Here is a 17,526-nt window from a genome sequence, read left to right as displayed (position 1 = left end):
TTAATTCTTATTAACGAATTAAGTACAAATGTTAACTTTCATATGAAAATTAACGAAATTGGTCACATGAAAATATGATGAACGAACTGAAATGCCCTTAAAAATGTGATTACTTTTTATGCACATGACTAGTTTCCGTTAAATTTTTCGATAGAAGTTAACGTTTGTACTGTTTTGGTACAATTTGAAAAGTTTGTGGATCAAATTGACACTTTTTAAAGTTAAAAGACCAAATTAAGATTCACTCTAAAAATTCGTGGACCATTTTTGTATTTAATTCTTATTTTTATAAATTTTCGCTTCTTTCTCTCGTCGAAGTGTCGAACAAAAAAAAAAAAAACAAAAAAAAAAAGCAAAGAAAGGAAGTGAGAAAGAAAACCAAAGGTACAGAGAGGAGCCCTAACTCGTCCGTCGTCGTTTTGGGTTCCGCTGGAGAGTAGAGAGTAGTGACTTCAAACGGAGCAAAAGCAGTCGCAGAGGAACCACCAACTCCAAGCAATCGACCATGTCTATGGAAGTCACGGATACAGACCTCATCACCCACCTACAGTCCCTGGTCGACTCCCTCCAACACAGAGTTCAGGTACTCTCCCTCTCTCTCTTTCTCTCTCTCTCTCTCTCTCTCTCTATCTCTCTGCTTCGAAAGCAAGTAAAGCACTTCATCAGAGAAATGCTAACCAAACAGTGCATTGTGAATTGCATAGCTTAATTTGTTGTTTAGAAAACAAAGCTCCACACTGGTTATGGGTGGTTCATAATTCATTATCGTTGGAAATTATAATATGATTTCCTTGAGTAGTCTAAGCAAACAAACAGTGGGTTATAACTTCTATCGAAGAATTAACTGATTATGGGGTCAGTCGCATAAATTCTCTACCTATCATTTTTCTTCTTTAATATATCGTCTTCTTATGCGAAGCTAAAAGTGAGCCCATTTTTTATATATAAATAATTATGCATAGTAAAAAATTTCAAAAAACTAAAATCATGCATACGTTCAAAGTACGTTACTACTAACACCAAATTGTAAATGCCATTTTATTTGTTAAAACATTGCGTGAGCAATCAACATGCCGATGAGGAACTTTAGCATCCCAAATAGACGAAGCGGGAAGGGAAGCTCTGGATTATCACAAAGATTTTTCAAATAAGAGCTTTCTTGGGTTATAGTTGCATGTAATGTTGTGATAAGTTCCATATTGCCTTATTGCCTAACCTACTTTGTCTTATCCTATAACTAATACACGTTACTCCCACAATACATTATTTTTTACTTGTCTTTTTTAGTCACTCCTGTAATCCCAGATTTACTTCAAAGTGTATTCTTTTTTCCTTACAAATGTATAGTTTTAATTACTTATTTGTAACTCAAAATCCAGGAATTAGAGGCTGAGAATGCCAAATTGTCATCTCGACTCGCAGATTTTTGCTGTCATGAGGTTTGTTATTCTATTTGTTAATTGATTTTTTTATTCTTTCAATTTATTATTAAAATTTTAAAATTATGATTGAGTTCTTATTTTGAGATAAACGTAGAATGTTGTAGCCCAATTGAATATTTGGTTTAGAAACTGTAGCCCAATCATTATAGATTCCCATCAAGTGAAACTTTTTTTTTTTTTGTTCTTAATCGTGCAAGGTCCAATGGACTTTTCAACGAATCAACGGAAATCAAACTAGAGTCCATTAAACACCTATGGTCCTATGCAAGTACAAGGAATTAACAAAAATGTCATCTCTAATCCAAATTGACAGACACTACTGCCATAATTTATTTCCTCATTTTCTTCTTGAACTTTGAATTATCACAACTTTCATTACACATCTGTTTTTTTATGAAATTTATATTTTTTGAAAGCAATTCTCAAGCTTCATCAAATAAGATCTATGATGATATAAAGTTATATACAAAAAGACATGAATTAATGTATCTGTCTTACAGATACAACATAATTAAATTTTCACATCATGATAATGTATTTGTGACCATGATGCAACATAGTTCACTTTTTCACATCAATTGTCAATTTTTTTAATACATAATATTATAGTCATCATGGTTGTTGTTTGATAGATTTTGACAAATGCTTTTGAAAATACAAATTTTATGAAAAATGGACATGTAAAATGATAGTTTGGTATTTTTAAGTTTGAGAGAAAAAGAAAGGAATGGTGTGGCATTAGTATATTTTAGTTTGAATGAGTATATGACATTTTAGTTATTATGTTTAGTAGTTTGACAATTACAAGGGTATTACCAGTATTTTTTTCAAAAAGGTAGAATCAACCCATAATAATAGGCACACAAATGATTAAATGGGGGATTATGGAAAACTCTATTAGACAAGGGGCCTAACTGAAAGAAAGTTTAACTAAGGACCATAGGCTAATTTATTAGAAAGAAAATAAATAAAAACCTGCCTTCTTCTTGGTTTTTCCTTTTCCTTTGGTTGCTGTTGTTTTGTAAAGATATGTGTGTTGTGATGCAGAAAGATGACAAGGGTGATGGGTCTGCTGTCAGTTGTGATAGTTCGATTGAGAAAAGCAGGAAATCAAACTCAGGAAGTAAGAAGACCGCCAAGGAGAAAGTAAAAGAGAAAGTGCCAGGTTTTTTCTTTGATTTTTTTTTTTCATAAAATAAAAATAGGAAAATAAATTTAGCACAAGTTTCCAAGAGAACACAATCCAATTACCTTAAATGTATCACTTACCAAAGATCTGTTTAAAATCATTGTAAGAGGTGACTTATATATTGCCAAGACCGGGAAGTACTTGTTAATAGCAAATAAATTTGCTTAAATTTCTTCAATATTTCCCTGTCCCTCTCCGTCCCTCCGTCCCCCCCTCTCTCTCTCTCTAGTGGTTTATAGTTGTTTTCTGATATCGTTCTCTAATACCAATGTGGACTTTTGTGCATAACTAACTTGTTATCATAATTCAATAGTTATCATAATTAAGTTCTTTTCTTTTCTAGTTTTTGAACTCAAAAGTTATCATTATTCAAAATTAATAGTATACCTGTTTCAGGAAATCATTAATATACTCAATAGGTATCCTCAGAGTTTAGGAACTATTCTTCTTTTGTTACTTTGTCTGATTGGAAAGCTGTAGTGTCTGAGAGTTTGATTTTCTGTTTTCCTGTCTTGTTGTATTTCATTGTTCCTAGAGATTGTTAGTCAGGTTCTGTAGGTAAGTCGACATGTTGTTCTCTGTTTTGTCCTCTTTCATTAATGAAATTTTGTTTCTTATAGAAAAAGAAAGGAAAGTCTCTTTTGAAAAAGAAGTTTTACTTTTCATTCATAAAATTTTGTTTCTTAAAAAAAGAAAAGGAAAGTCTCTTTTGAAAAAGAAGTTTTACTTTGCCGATTCATGCCTGTTAAATGTGTTTATCAAATTTTAAATATCAACGTTAGTGTACAGGTTATGACACAAGGATCATGAATCACCATTGCAAGAGATATGTTGCTCTGAAAGTCATGTATTTTGGGCAGAGGTACATTGTGCAACTAAATTGATTTTTTCTTTTGCAAGTACATCGCATCCCCCCCCCTCCCTCCCCTACCCCCCTTTTCTGCCTAAGAAAATAGAAAGGTAGCAAGTTTTTCTTTTGGCCAAAGAATGGTAGCAGTTGAATGTTCAATTTTTGAGAGCATATTTCATACAAAAAACAATATATAGAGAGCGTATTAACACAGTGCTGGTAAAAATATGGAAAATAGATATTAGTGGAAGTTTGAAAGAATTAAATAGTGACTTCTAATCTCCTTGCTGCTATAGAATAGATTGGCATATACCACCTCACATTCCTTTATCTCTGTCCAACATTTATCAATGAAATGTTGAAATCTTGAGTTTTGGCTTTTCTTTGTTCATATTATAAATTTTCTTCCGAATAGTTTTCAGGTTGAATTTTTGATAACTTTACAGAAGAAGTTTCTATAACAGCATTGCATGGTCAATAGGCTTGAAAAAACTTAATATCCTTCATAATGATAATGGAATGTTGAAGGCCTTACTAACTCTATGCGCTACATTACAGGTTTTATGGTTTTGCTTCAGAGGCACATATGGATCCAACCATTGAGGTATTGTTTCTCATATTATTATTCTTATTTATCTAATTTTTGTGTCTGGAAATGCATTGGCAATGCAAATTAGATAAGTACTGTATGTTATTAATGTTGAATGACAGAATCTTCTTTGTGATAAATTGATCCATTCTTTTGAAGAACAGCTGAAAGCATTTACTTCTTTTTTTTTTTTGCCTCAAATATATTATCAAAGCTTGCGTTTATCCATTTTTAGACTAAGGTACAAATTTACAATATCACTTGTTATAGTAATCAAAAGTTTCAGAGGTACAAGGTTGTAAATTGTTTTACGTCCAGTGTTGATATCTTATGAATTTCATGAGTGGAAGACAGTGGTATTGGGGTTGAAGAGATTTGGGACAAAGATTTTGGTCCTCCCTGTGGACTTCGGTTTCTTCAGAGTGTAGAGATTTTTCTGTTTCTGATATTTTGTTGGACTGGAAGGCAGCTATTTGTTAATTTGGCTTCATTAGGATTTTCCATTGTTAGGCTATGAACTTAGATTTTCTTTTGTATAGGTAGAAGTTTGTTGCTTTAATCTTGTTTTGGTGTTGATGTTTTGTGGATCTCTTGTCCACTGTATTGTAATAGCTCTTTCTATAGCAATAAAGTTTTGTTTCTTTTGAAAAGAAAACTATTTGATGAGTGATGTCATTCTACATATTGTACATATTTTGCATTTGTATGGCTATGACAAATAGGCTATATTATCACCATATATAAGACTTCTTGGATTTTATTTTATTTTATTTCTTTTTGATAAGAGAGATTTGGATATTTAAAGTTGAATAAATGGTAGATATTGGTTTATGTGATTAGTAGACCTAATTTGCAGAACTTATTGCTGCATATGAGATTTATGTTATACTTTATTAATATGCAGTCTGAAATTTTCAAAGCTCTTGAGAAGACGAGGCTTTTGATTGGTGGCAAGAAGGAATCACATTACTCAAGATGTGGTAGGACAGACAAGGGAGTATCTGCTGTTGGGCAAGTAAGTTGATACTAAACCTTTCTATTTGAATTTTGTTGGTTGGTGTTGAGATTGCAAAATCAGTATGACTGTATACGTATTTGTTGTTGCTTTTGTTCTGGTTTGCTTATTTGTGTATTTCCTAAAGGCTCAATAATGGGTGAAGCTGAAGTATGTTAGATCACCTTTTGGAACTCAAGCCAACATCATTGCTAAAGATGCTGAAAATAGATTACCAAGCTCTGCTAGATAAAGGCAAGGTTGAAAATGTCGATATTAGTGGAAATATCGGTAGTCTGTATTTATGAAAATATCGGTGGGAATATTGATATTTGTGAAAATATCAGTAAAAGTTATGGAAACAACAGAAATTTGCCTTAAAATATGGAGATTTTGAATGAAAATTTTGGAAATGCTAAACCAATCAATTAAACCTGTAAATTTTGTAAAATAATATGTTTATTAAAAATTTATGACATGTAAGTTGAAAACAATGTGCGCTGCTGACACATAACTTTGAAACTTGAATACTTTGTGCAAAATTATCTTGTACTAAGTTTATAACACATAGTATGAAATAGTACAAGTAAGTTTATGACACATGTCTAGGTGTACTATTTCATAAGTTTATAAGACATCTCGACGGTATGAGGTAACTTGTACTAATAAAATGAAATAGTACACCTAGACATGAGAATGTAATGAGCCTTGCCCCTCGAGGAAAACTAATGCAACATGCAAAATAAAAACAACACGCATGTGTGCAGTAGAAGATAAACAATATAGGTATAAATAAAGGGAGGTGCTATTTGCAATCCCATAAAGTTATCCTGCACTCCCCTTTCTTTTTTAATTCCTTAAATATCATTTTAACAATTCAATTGTCAAAATGACCCTTAGTTATTTCATCTGTTAGTTTGTTTCTCATGCAAAATGATTTTCTTTCTTTTTGTTTCCCAGTTTCTTCTACTATCCACTTAATCAATCCTTCTCTTAATCAATCAATCCCCACAATATATCATTCTCTCTCACTAATATTGAAAATTCAAAAGTAAACAATGGTTCTACAATTCACAATGCAATTTACTACCTCTTGTAACAGCAGGTACAAGACAAAGGCTGCCCATTATTACCGTGAAGCATGCAATATGAGAATTATGAGCATTGTTTAACTTCTCATATTCAGCCCCAAATATTCAATTCAAACTTGTACTCGTTGAAGGCCTGAGCAAGCTAACACAGTTGTATTTGGATGGTGTAAAGGGCAGCACAATCTCCTAGAAATTCCTACCATCTCTATATGGTTAAGCAGGTCCATAGTGAGTTCTTTAGTCACTATTTATCATTTAACGTTCACCGTTAGTGAGAGAGAATGATTGATTAAAGAAAGAGTTGAGGAAATATAGAAAGAAAACGAAAGAAGAGCATTTTGTAAAAGAATGAAGTTCTATAATATCACAAAGTAATTAGGGGCAATTTTGATAATTGAATTGATAAAATAATATTGAAATAATTAAAAAGAAAGAGGAGTGCAGGGTGACTTTTTGGGAGTGCCAATAGCGCCTCCCTAAATAAAAGATAAATAAAAGTAAATTATAGTACCAAAATATGTGCTTTTTACCTATGTCATATATTTATCACAGGTGTACTTTTTTAAGTTTAATTGTTTGATTGATGAATTATTGGTATGTTTAGCACTTCCAAAAGCTTCATTCAAAATTCCATGTTTTAAAGAAAATTTTGTTTGTTTTCATAATTTCCACCCATATATCTGTACATCCAGACTAATGATTGTATCAAAAAATAAAAAAAGCAGACTGCTGAAATCAATATTTTCAATCTTGCTTGATGCTAGCTTTCATGCTGCTGCTTTTCCTCTTTTTTTTTTTTTTAAAGAAAAAACTTTTCTATGTGTTTGATCTATTGAGATTATGGCAATTATTTGATGCAGGTGATTGCTCTCTATCTACGATCAAACCTGAAGGAAACATGTGAAAACAATGAAGATGCTAGCAAAATGGTTTTCAAAGAGCATTATGGTAATAGGTTTTATTTTGTATATTTATTTTTTATAGGAAACAAGAACTTTATTGAAAAACAAAATGAAGTACAAAAGGAGAGGGACAAGCAGTCCACCTAAGACTACAAACAAAGTACCTAGGGCAGGCCAACTACAAACACTAGGCTAGCAAACCAATCATCACTGTAAAACTCCTGCCCAGTCAAGAAGATAACAATAAAATGAATGTCTGTGGAGCGTTTAGAAAATACCCAGAGAGGCTAGAAATCTTGTTCCATCTCAAATAAAAGACATCTCCTCTGCTCTATTGAAGATCCTTCTGTTCCTCCCCAACCACAAAGTCCAAATAGAGGCCAAGACTGCACAGTGCCGAAGAGTAATTGCCCCCTTGTTTGCCCCCATCCCATGAAGCCTCACTTAGCAAGGAGTAACAGTTTTTTGTAACAACCTGATCCACACCAAACCAAGCATCAATCTACTCCAAATTTGCCAAGTGAAGGACCAATGTAAATTATATGCTCGGTTGATTCTCTCAGCTTTACACAACACAGTGAGGAGATAAAAAAGCATATGGCTTCTTCTTCTTTGGAGCATGTCACAAGTATTGATTTTACTTTGAACTGCCAACCAAGCAAGAATTTTAACTCTAGTGGATATACCAGTCTTAGGTCTTCCAACTAGTTTTGTAAGGAAAAAAGACTGGGCCATTCGGATTTTTTCGCCAGTTTATTCTTTTTGAAAACTCTACTATAACTATATGTAGCACAATTGCTACACACCATTAGAGAAATTGATAGGCATAGCTTTCCTTGATTAGGCTGTTTCAAATCACAATTCCCTATGGTAGTAGAAATTTTTGGTAACTATGTGTAGGAGTAAAATAATTTTGCTTTCCTTTCAGGAGCGGGATGCATCTGTTATACTATGATATTCAAGAAAGCCACACAACTCCAGAATAGGCTTGGGTTTGACTAAGGAAAGGCATGGTTCTATTGTTAGAAAATATTTACTATATGTTGCTCACTCAAGCAACGCATTTAAGCTTATATGTAAGCATCATACTATTGCTGAAAAAGAAAAAAAAAATTGAACACCCATGCTTCTTATACATGAAGATTGGCTTACGGGCAGGTGTAAGCCCTTACAGCCTTGGGTGGCTTTTTATGAGAGGAGCCACAGGAATCCTGATATGATTGATGGGAAGATAAATTAGTCTTGGTGTTTAGTTGCAGAATTGGTTGGCTATTGTGAGTAATTGTCTGGCTTTGAGTCTTGATGGCGGACTAACCTACAAGTAGGCCAACTTTCTTGGTTGGTGTGAACCTGGATACATTGAAATGATTTTAAAGCCTTATGTGTGTTAGGTTCATTTGACATACTTCTTATGCACAAATTTTTGGAACGGTTGTTTTTAAAAACACAAGTGGCACAACACTGGCCGCCTGGCCTTGATTTGGGGAAGTTGTGTCTAATGATCTATTTCTGTTGCAAAAACCTTCAGACCATAAAATGTAGACATGGAGATGGACTAAAAGTTTCTTCAGGGGAAAAATGCAACAAACAAGGAATCTAGCACTATAATTGAGATTTAAAAGCGTGGTTTTACTTGACTAGAATTTGAGCCATATGAAACTGATTTAATAGCTTCATTTGAGATTTGTAGTACCATTTGAGATTTGAGTAACCACAACTCATTTTGAATAACACATGCTCCTTTGTTTTGTTCATGCTTTTCTCAGAAGGTGAAATCGATTATGTGAGGATACTGAATCGAGTCCTTCCAGTTGATATTCGAGTTTTTGGCTGGTGTCCTGTTCCAATGGGTTTCAATGCGAGGTTTGTCTACCTTGTATGAAATTTTCCATTATTTGGAGATGATCATGTTAGAAACTTTTTTTTTTTTCCTGCAAAATGACATAAAGCTACTCATGCAACATGTGTGTGTGTGTGTGTGTGTTTTTTTTTTTTTTTTTTTTTTTTTTTCTGTAAAAATGAGATATACTAAACTATAAAAACCTTTGGCAAGAACAGTTCCTCTGAGGGTTAAATCCTTTTTTTGGTGTTTCCTTACTGAAACTAATGCATCAAGTTTTCAAGCATGAAGCTATAGAGTAAGTAAAATCCCAGGAGCCATCTGTCAACAGAGTTAATACCATCTTGAATTTCCCATGGCCCAGTTGACTTAACAGTGTTAGCCACAAAATGGTCGTATATTCTTAGTATTTCACTAATAGTGTTTATTTTAAATTGACTTAGAAATCATTGAGAATTGGATGGAATCATGATTCTTAAGCAATAAGCATAATGATTGCCACCTACTTATCAATTAATTAAGGAGGCTTTAACCTGGATTTATGTGCAGTGATGTGTTTATGAAGAAAACTTTCCTTTGTGAGAATTTTTCCATTATAAAATAGAAAAGATCCTTTTAGTATTTCTGCTGTAACTTCTACTGATTAAGTTTCATTTGTTTTTTTCATGATTTTTCCCATGTATGTCAAATATATATGAGGCCCCTTCTAATCATGGTGTATTGCATGGGGATAAATGAAATCTTGTAGCCAATCACCCTGCCCTTCATAAAGAAAATTTAAGTTGTTGAACAAATCTTGTTTGTATCATTGTTAAGCTCTCTTTCTTTTTTCAACTAATATCTATGATTGCCGTGATCAAGAGCTGGTGTAAGATTCTAAAATCTAGAGCTGATGTTTGAGATACTCTTCTGCTTTAAGGATGACCTTTGAAATATGAACAATATTTATCATTTAATTTCTTTTCACACTTTTTAGAAATCAGCAATATATGTATTTTTTTAGAAAAGCTAATGAACATAATCCATTGAAGATAGCTATGTTCTGCATTTCATTATCTGAATGTTCTTAAATTCTTCAACTGCAAAACATAACTGTTTTCATTTTTAATATCATATGCTTACATGGTTGAGGCTTTATAATAGTTTTACTGTATTCCTTATCTGTACCGACCCTCCATTTTGTTTCTTTCCTTTATTTCTTTCTTCTTTCTTAAGGTCACTGTAAATATCTTATGCTTTAGCATAATTTGTTGCCTTCCTTTGTCAAATGCAGGTTTAGCTGTTTAAGCAGGGAGTATAATTATTTATTTTGGGGAGAAAATTTGAATCTCTTGGTACACAATTCTTCTCTTTGATTTATAACAATTTTATGAATGCAAAATGGTGCTCCAATTATTAGAATTAATAGAACAAGAAACTTAGTTTTCTTTGGTTCATGTTTCACCAGGCTATGGAGAGTGCTGGTAGGAAGTTTGTTGGTGAACATGACTTCAGAAACTTCTGTAAAATGGATGCTCTAAATGTCCACAACTACAGGCGGAAAATCACTTCATTTGCAGTCTCTCCTTGTGATGTGAGGTTGACATGGGTAGTTAAACTTTCTGACCTTTTTTTTCTTTCTTGAAATTAATTAATTCACATTGCCCTAATTGCATAATTAGAGACGAATATGGTATGCATATGTGTCATGTTGCACAAGTTTTGTGAAAATTTAATTTTTCTTCTCAGTTTTTTATTCTTCTGCTATCCATAGACTACTTTTCTCTTTCTTCACATGTATGTGTAGCAGCTGGTGCTTGAAAAAGAAAAAGAAAAAAGAGAAACAGTTTCTTTATAATTGGCCAAGCCAATGTCCATTTATACTGATCATGGCAATCAACCAGGGTGCACAGGTTTGAGTTCTTAAGGGCTAAAAATGGATAATTCCCAAACAGATATTTAGAACGTAGCTGTGGTATTACTCTTATTTATTTACTTTATTTTGGAGAGCTATAAATTTATAATAGATGAATATGGTTTTTGAAGAATGCCATGTGGATGTAGGGAAGAAATATGGGCTTCCTCTTTGTACTTCATATATGCACTGCTTGGTGTCCTCTTTGGTTAATACTTCATGTATGCCTGCAGGGATATTTTTTTGTATTCTCTAAATTAGATTGTAAAAGTTATTTTCAGACTTCAATTCATTCATGTGATACATAGCAGAGTGCATGCACTAATGTTTATTCTTCTTGGACTATACTTGATTTCCCTATCTATCAGTTGGCGACCTATTTCAAATATATGTTCTAGGGCAACCTGATTCATCTCTTGCTTTTCAGCACTTCTGCAAATCACTTCCTAATTTTTGCCTTTACTATTTTGGGCGTCATTTTTTCAACTCATAGTTCAGCCTTTAATCTTGTCAACATGCCAATAAGAACAAACAAGAAGCATTTTGTCTATTGAGATTATCCTGAATGTTCTGTCTTGTTGCTTGATAATTTCCCAATGGTTTTCAGGTTTGATGGGAAGCAGCTTTGGGCAATTAAAATCAAAGGCAGTGCTTTCCTGTGGCACCAGGTCCGATGCATGGTTGCTGTACTATTCTTGATCGGCCAAGGTCATGAATCTCCTGATGTACGTACCAAATTTCCTCTTGATTGATTGGCTTCTCAAATTTTGTAAATTATTATTTAAAAAAAAAAAAAAAAAAAAAAAAGCTGTTAAGAAATACAAAAGAATAGCCTATTACCTCAAAATTATCAGTTTCTTGCCTCTCGCAATCTGAGGTGCTGCCAGAAACACAAGTGTGAACAGTGTACTGGTACAGATAAAAGTTATCTGGCTACTACATATCCAAAACATGCTTTCACACCTGCAAACGAATTGCATTCAGTCAGATGCCTCTTTCCCACATATCCTTTCTGCATTCTATTAATGAAACCTTACCTATTTCACACATATGCTTTCAGGATTCTCTTGATGAAACCTTACCTATTTATAATGCAATTTAGACTCCTAACCAAAGATTACCATGAGAGCTGAAAAGAAAAGTATTCAGTTGGGACTATTTGAAAGCAACACCGTGTGCATATTGTTATATCTTTAGTGCTGTTGTACATGAATTAACCATATAATGCACCTGTTTGTTAGCTATACTTTGACTGTTTGATAATCAAGATGATAGTGTTGAGAATTTGCTGTTTTTTTAAGATGGTTCAAACCAAACACTGTTGGTGCCCAACCACTGGAAATAGTGTCAGAACAGCCCACAGTCGTGCTAAATCCCCCATTGTCGGCATTGTGAAATAGTGTCAGAATAGTTTCCTTTGCTTTGAGGCCACTCAGATTCAAAAATGTGTTCTCTACATTTAACTTTCACGTTTGTTCCATGAAAGTAACTCAGATTAAATGCTTTAATTTGTAGGTGATAGATGCATTACTGGATACTAACAGAATCCCGAGAAAACCTCAATACGCCATGGCCCCAGAGATTCCATTGGTTCTTCAATCTTGTGAATTTGAGGGTCTCAAGTTCACTTGTTCGTCAGGTACTTGTATGGCAAGAGATACATCCTATGATTCTTGTTTGCAAGACATTAAACATCATTTTTATCTGGAGTGTTGATGTTCTGTCTCATCCGCTTTCCACTCTAATATTTTCATATGCTTGCTGAACTAAAAATTGCCACCTGCATTCTCTCTCCTACTTCTAAATGTGTCATTTTTTTGCTTTACTAGATGCTGGACAAGCATTGCGTATACACTTGGAAAATGAATGTCAAAATTATCATCTCCAAGCTGCAATCTTCCATGAAGCTCTGCGAAGCTGTTTGCAAATAGAAAAAGGTGATGAAAGCGAAATTCCTCATATTATTCTCATTGGAAAATGTCATATTTGTATATTTATCTATATTACTGATAAACCTCTGTTTTCTCAGACCAGAGCTCCTTGGCTAATGAAACACTCAAGAAGAAATCTTCCCATGTCCCTCTCATGTCACGGCCAACCGAGCGTAAGTGCTACTGTATCTTTGAAAATTACCCAGAAACATTCATCACACTAATGGGATGTTTATGCAAGTTAATATCTCATTAAATAGTTGGAATGTGTTCCATTATTTATACTTTCTGGTGGCTTCTTTTTAAGTACGTTATACATTATTGAAAGGGCGGTTTTATTTGAACCCCCAAATTTATTCACTTGGGCCCCTTACCTTTTTGTACATGTTTAACTAGATTTAACCCTTTCACATTTGTGGTCTTCTTTGTTGGATCCTGTCACATGTGTTAATTGTGCCATGTGCAACCAGGCAAGCCAATATCTGAACTTTTGGAGGTACTTTAGTTTTCCAAATTACTGATGAAAAACCCTAGGGCTTCAATGTTATTGCATAACTCCCGAAAGAAAAGAAAAGAAATGCAAAAAAATTTCCCTAAAGAATCCAAGTTCCACCTTCTAGAGTCCTGAGCATTCCAAATTTGTCAGCAACCCCATAAGCTCTTATGTTTCCTCATCACATAAGTTCCTCCTTAAACCTAAATCCCAGCTTATAGGTGTAGTCTGACTCGCTGCCATTCTTGCAATAAAAAAATTGTGACTGTTGGACAAATTGTACGGTCAAGGAAATGACCCACTCAAGGTTAAATCCCAACCCACAAATCTTCCCAAAATCTCACCTTCAACCCATTCCCTACAACCAATCCACAGTGACCTATAAATTAATCATAACCTTGACTTATATCCTTCTAAGGACACGTACTTGATCCTCCCATCAAAGATTTAGCATCCCACCCATTATCTTGAGTCCCATATTTGCTTTGTTTTACCTTGTGCCTCAGTGCCTCCCTATACGCAACCCTCCCTTCTCTTTAGGCATTTATACCAGTTCCCATCTAATCAGTTGCTCTTTCTTCCCTTACTCCAATCCAGCCCACAAGAAATTTCTCATGAGATTCTCCAGCTTCTTTACTATTCCCCCAGCTATCTTAAATAAGGACAAGTATAACGGTAAACTATTCAATACAAGCAGTTGTATTAAGAAGTTTACAGTTATACTAGTCCTTTATTCAAGGTACCTGGGGGAAAAGCAAAGAAGCTGTAGAGTCTCGTGAGAAATTTCATACACCAAAAAATTGGGGACTCTAAATGGGTAAATTTGGTTTTAAATAATTAGGATGTGCCCTAAGAGTTTGGAAACATGAGGTGATCATGATTTCTCATGTTACATGTGATTATCTTGATTTCTCATGTTCCATGTGATTATCATAATATCCTTCTTGGCATATCAATTTTTATGGAAACTTAAAACTTTACCTTGCATGTTATAACTTATAAGTTATAGTTAATTAGATGGAACACCCTAGAAATAAGTTTTCTTAGAACAAAACACCAAGGCCTTTTTTTTTTTTTTTTTTTTTTTTTTTCTAATTTGAGTTATTCTGGAAGGATGTTGGGGAACATGTTAGAACTACTATGATCGATGGCCAAGTATATAAATAAAATTAAAAACTTTATAACAAATTATAATCAAAACAATTAATTCACGGTCGTTGAGAATAGAGTTTTCAGTTAAAACCAACAGTGCTGCCATCTTTATCATTTTGTCTTCAGTCAGTGGCCGATCTTTTCTTGGTATTTCATATGAAAGACATTGCATCTAGCTGATGTTATATCTGTTCTTGCTAGCATTCATTTCCAATAATTTGAATGTGATCTACCAAGGTTCCTGCTTTTTAACTCTTCTTGAATTGATCCCAGCATCATACGAAGAGAGACGTGCCAAATTAAACACAAGAGCATGAAGTCTGAAGAGTTCATTAATATATCTTGGAGATTACGAAAGTATATCATACTCTGCCATTTATTATAGTATGTTGTACTAAAAAATTAATTGTTTCATTCTATAATGTGGTTCTTTGATTTTGTTATCAATGTAACTCTCTTATTAGTGAGGATTTTATTTTCAGAAATGAATTTGATTATACCAAGGCAAGCCGAGTGAATTTGAAAAATACCATTTCAATGTCTTATACTTGCCCCTGAAAATAAGAAGAGCAATATAATTTTTTTTTTCTTTGCCCAGTATTTCTAATTTTTTTCTTAAATGATTATTGTTCCTTGAGTTTCTTTGTCTGTTTTGATTGGTATATTATGGACACTAATTAAAGTATTTAACATGTTACTGGAATTTGATTTTTCTGGGCAAATAAAACTCACATACTCCTGCTTATCAAAGATCACATAATGTTATCATTTATTGATCCTAGTATCATTTCTCAATGTCGTAGAAGTTCCAAGTTCAAATCTCCCTTCCCTCTTATTAAAAAAAATAAAAAATTCCACATATTGTTACTGGCTGAAAATAACTTCACATATTATTGTGGGGCTCTAGCTTAAGCGGTAAAATGTTTGATTTTCATCCACATATGAGTTTAATTCTTATAGATCTTTTATTTTATTTAATTTGATTAGATACGTTTTTTCTTTTGCCATTTAATTAGTTTAGATATAACTATATAAGCAAGTAAAATGTACCTCATTAGTTCTTTATTTATTATAAATTATTACCTCATTAGTTCATATCTGATGTAATAGTTGTGATGCTAAAGTTGCATTTCAATCTTTTGTTCATTCATTCATATCTAATTTAATAGTTGTGATGAACTCCTTATGGGCTTTATAAATATTACCACTATATCTATATTTATATGCTCACTAAATAGAAATTAATTTGCACATCAGAACTCGTGTGTGGAGTTTTGAGTTAAAAAATCAACTCTTCGAGGAGAGATTTGGCTAAACCAAGTAACTAAACCCTAATGAACGAGTATGCCTACATTCGTACAATTATAAATTTGTACTATAAACCAAATTAATTCTCTAAATTTTGTTCAATAGCTAATGATCATTTAGTCTTGTGGCATTTAGTCTCTTTTTTGTAGGAGCAAGTTATGAATTCAAATTTAATGAACGACAGTTGTTAATTAGTTAAAACTAAATTTGGTTGAATAAGATCCGGACTCTCAATTAAGCCCTTTACTTATTCGGGATTATACTATGGGTAATGCTATTGGGATTTTCTCAATTAATCATATTTAGTTGATTATGTGAGGTGTCAGCTGATGTATGGTCAGCTTTTAATGGTGATCTCTCAAAAGCTAATCATACATCAGCTGACACCTTACATGATCAGCTAAATATGGTAGTTGAGAAAGTCCCAAAAGCATTATCCTTATACTATACTCCAAACAGCTAAGGTGGCAGAGAATAGTAAAAAGAACATGGATAATGTAGGCCTCACAAACCCCAAGCATTTTACCAACTGCTTGTGTTGTGGGTCTGATTTCCAAAGTGTTCCTAATCAACTCTTTGCTTGCTTGGTCCTTAATTCTGATCATTGTCATGAAAAAGTTGTAGCACATTTTTCTCCTCTAAAGTCTAAGCCAAAAGAAATCAAAACAAAAATAGAATAGGTTGAGGGAAAGAAAAGCCATTTGTTTAAAAGAACATGCATGCTGTTGGAGATATCTCTCTATTATTATAAAGCTAGAAAACACTTTTGGTCAAAAGTTTCCAAAAAAATGAGGGTATAGACTGTATAGTTATAAAATAAATATATGAAAAAAATTTAAGAAATTAAAAAAAACACATCTCACCATCTTAAAGAGAGTGAGGAGTTATAAAACTCTCACCACTTCCCACTATTCCTTATATTGAACACTAAATCCTATCTATTGATTGAAAGATCTTTATCAAATGAGTTATTTACACTTACACTCTATGAGATATATCGTTTTTTCATATACATCCCTTGAGGTTTAAAAAATTACATATATACCCTTTGAAGTTTCAAAACTATTGCATATACTCACTGCAAGAGAAAATAATAAATAAATAAAGAAGAAAATATTTGTATTGACATTCAACCACTTTGAGTAATCTTATTAGGCCATTTCATCCCCTTAGCATGCCTTTTTGCATACTTTCTTATTATGTTTCGTCTCACTATAGAGGTTATATGCAACAATTTTGAAATCTCATGAGATGTATGTATAATTTTTAAAACCCTAGGGAGTATGTAAAAAGACGATAAACCTCCCTTTTTTTTTTTTTTGGAATTCCTCTATTTACATTAACTAGAGGTCAAAAAATAAAAGAGAGAGCACATTGACGTCAAGAGGCTTGTGATTTCTAAAAAATGACCAACCTATAAATGTGCAAAAGCAACTTGTATCTACAGTTTTTCACCAAATCAAAGTTGAAATTATCAAAATATCTTGATAATTTTTTATTTTTAATTTAAGTTGTTTATTAACAAATTTAAAATTCATACAGTCTTAAAGGAATTGGAAAAGAATACTTATATAGATACTTATGTTGCCAAACTGTATAAGTATCAACTTAATCAAAATCTAGATTTATAATCTTATAATATAATCATCTTATATTATAAAAAAGTCTAGTAGCTAGACTTGTGATCATATCATGTTGATAGGCTTTTTCCATGTTGATCATATCTATTTATCATGTTGCCATGTTTCTACAGTATCGCTTATGAATTTATAATAGACAATGTAACAAGAGATTAAAATAAAGACCGTCAAAATATTTTTGAAAATTTGAGAACCTGGAATGATGCATTTT

At 32.9% G+C, this 17,526-nt stretch overlaps 1 protein-coding gene across 1 annotated transcript; it reads left to right on the top strand.

Annotated features, from left to right (window-relative positions):
* Positions 1-362: 362 nt before the first annotated feature.
* Positions 363-14,962, top strand: LOC147277478 (Pseudouridine synthase family protein). Its single transcript, XM_086254932.1, has 15 exons — positions 363-583; positions 1,380-1,439; positions 2,490-2,607; positions 3,421-3,493; positions 4,040-4,085; positions 4,975-5,085; positions 7,016-7,103; positions 8,824-8,920; positions 10,171-10,231; positions 10,345-10,475; positions 11,399-11,516; positions 12,307-12,430; positions 12,621-12,728; positions 12,821-12,895; positions 14,641-14,962. The coding sequence occupies exons 1-15, from the start codon at positions 506-508 to the stop codon at positions 14,682-14,684; spliced, it is 1,332 nt and encodes a 443-aa protein (XP_086111058.1). The 5' UTR covers positions 363-505; the 3' UTR covers positions 14,685-14,962.
* Positions 14,963-17,526: the final 2,564 nt, after the last annotated feature.

The sequence above is a fragment of the Dryas octopetala genome, chromosome 8 (genome assembly GCF_963921425.1).
Source record: "Dryas octopetala chromosome 8, drDryOcto1.1, whole genome shotgun sequence".
NCBI classification, from domain to species: Eukaryota; Viridiplantae; Streptophyta; class Magnoliopsida; order Rosales; family Rosaceae; genus Dryas; species Dryas octopetala.
Note: the sequence above shows the minus strand (reverse complement) of the source record. Positions and strands in the feature narration are given on the sequence as shown.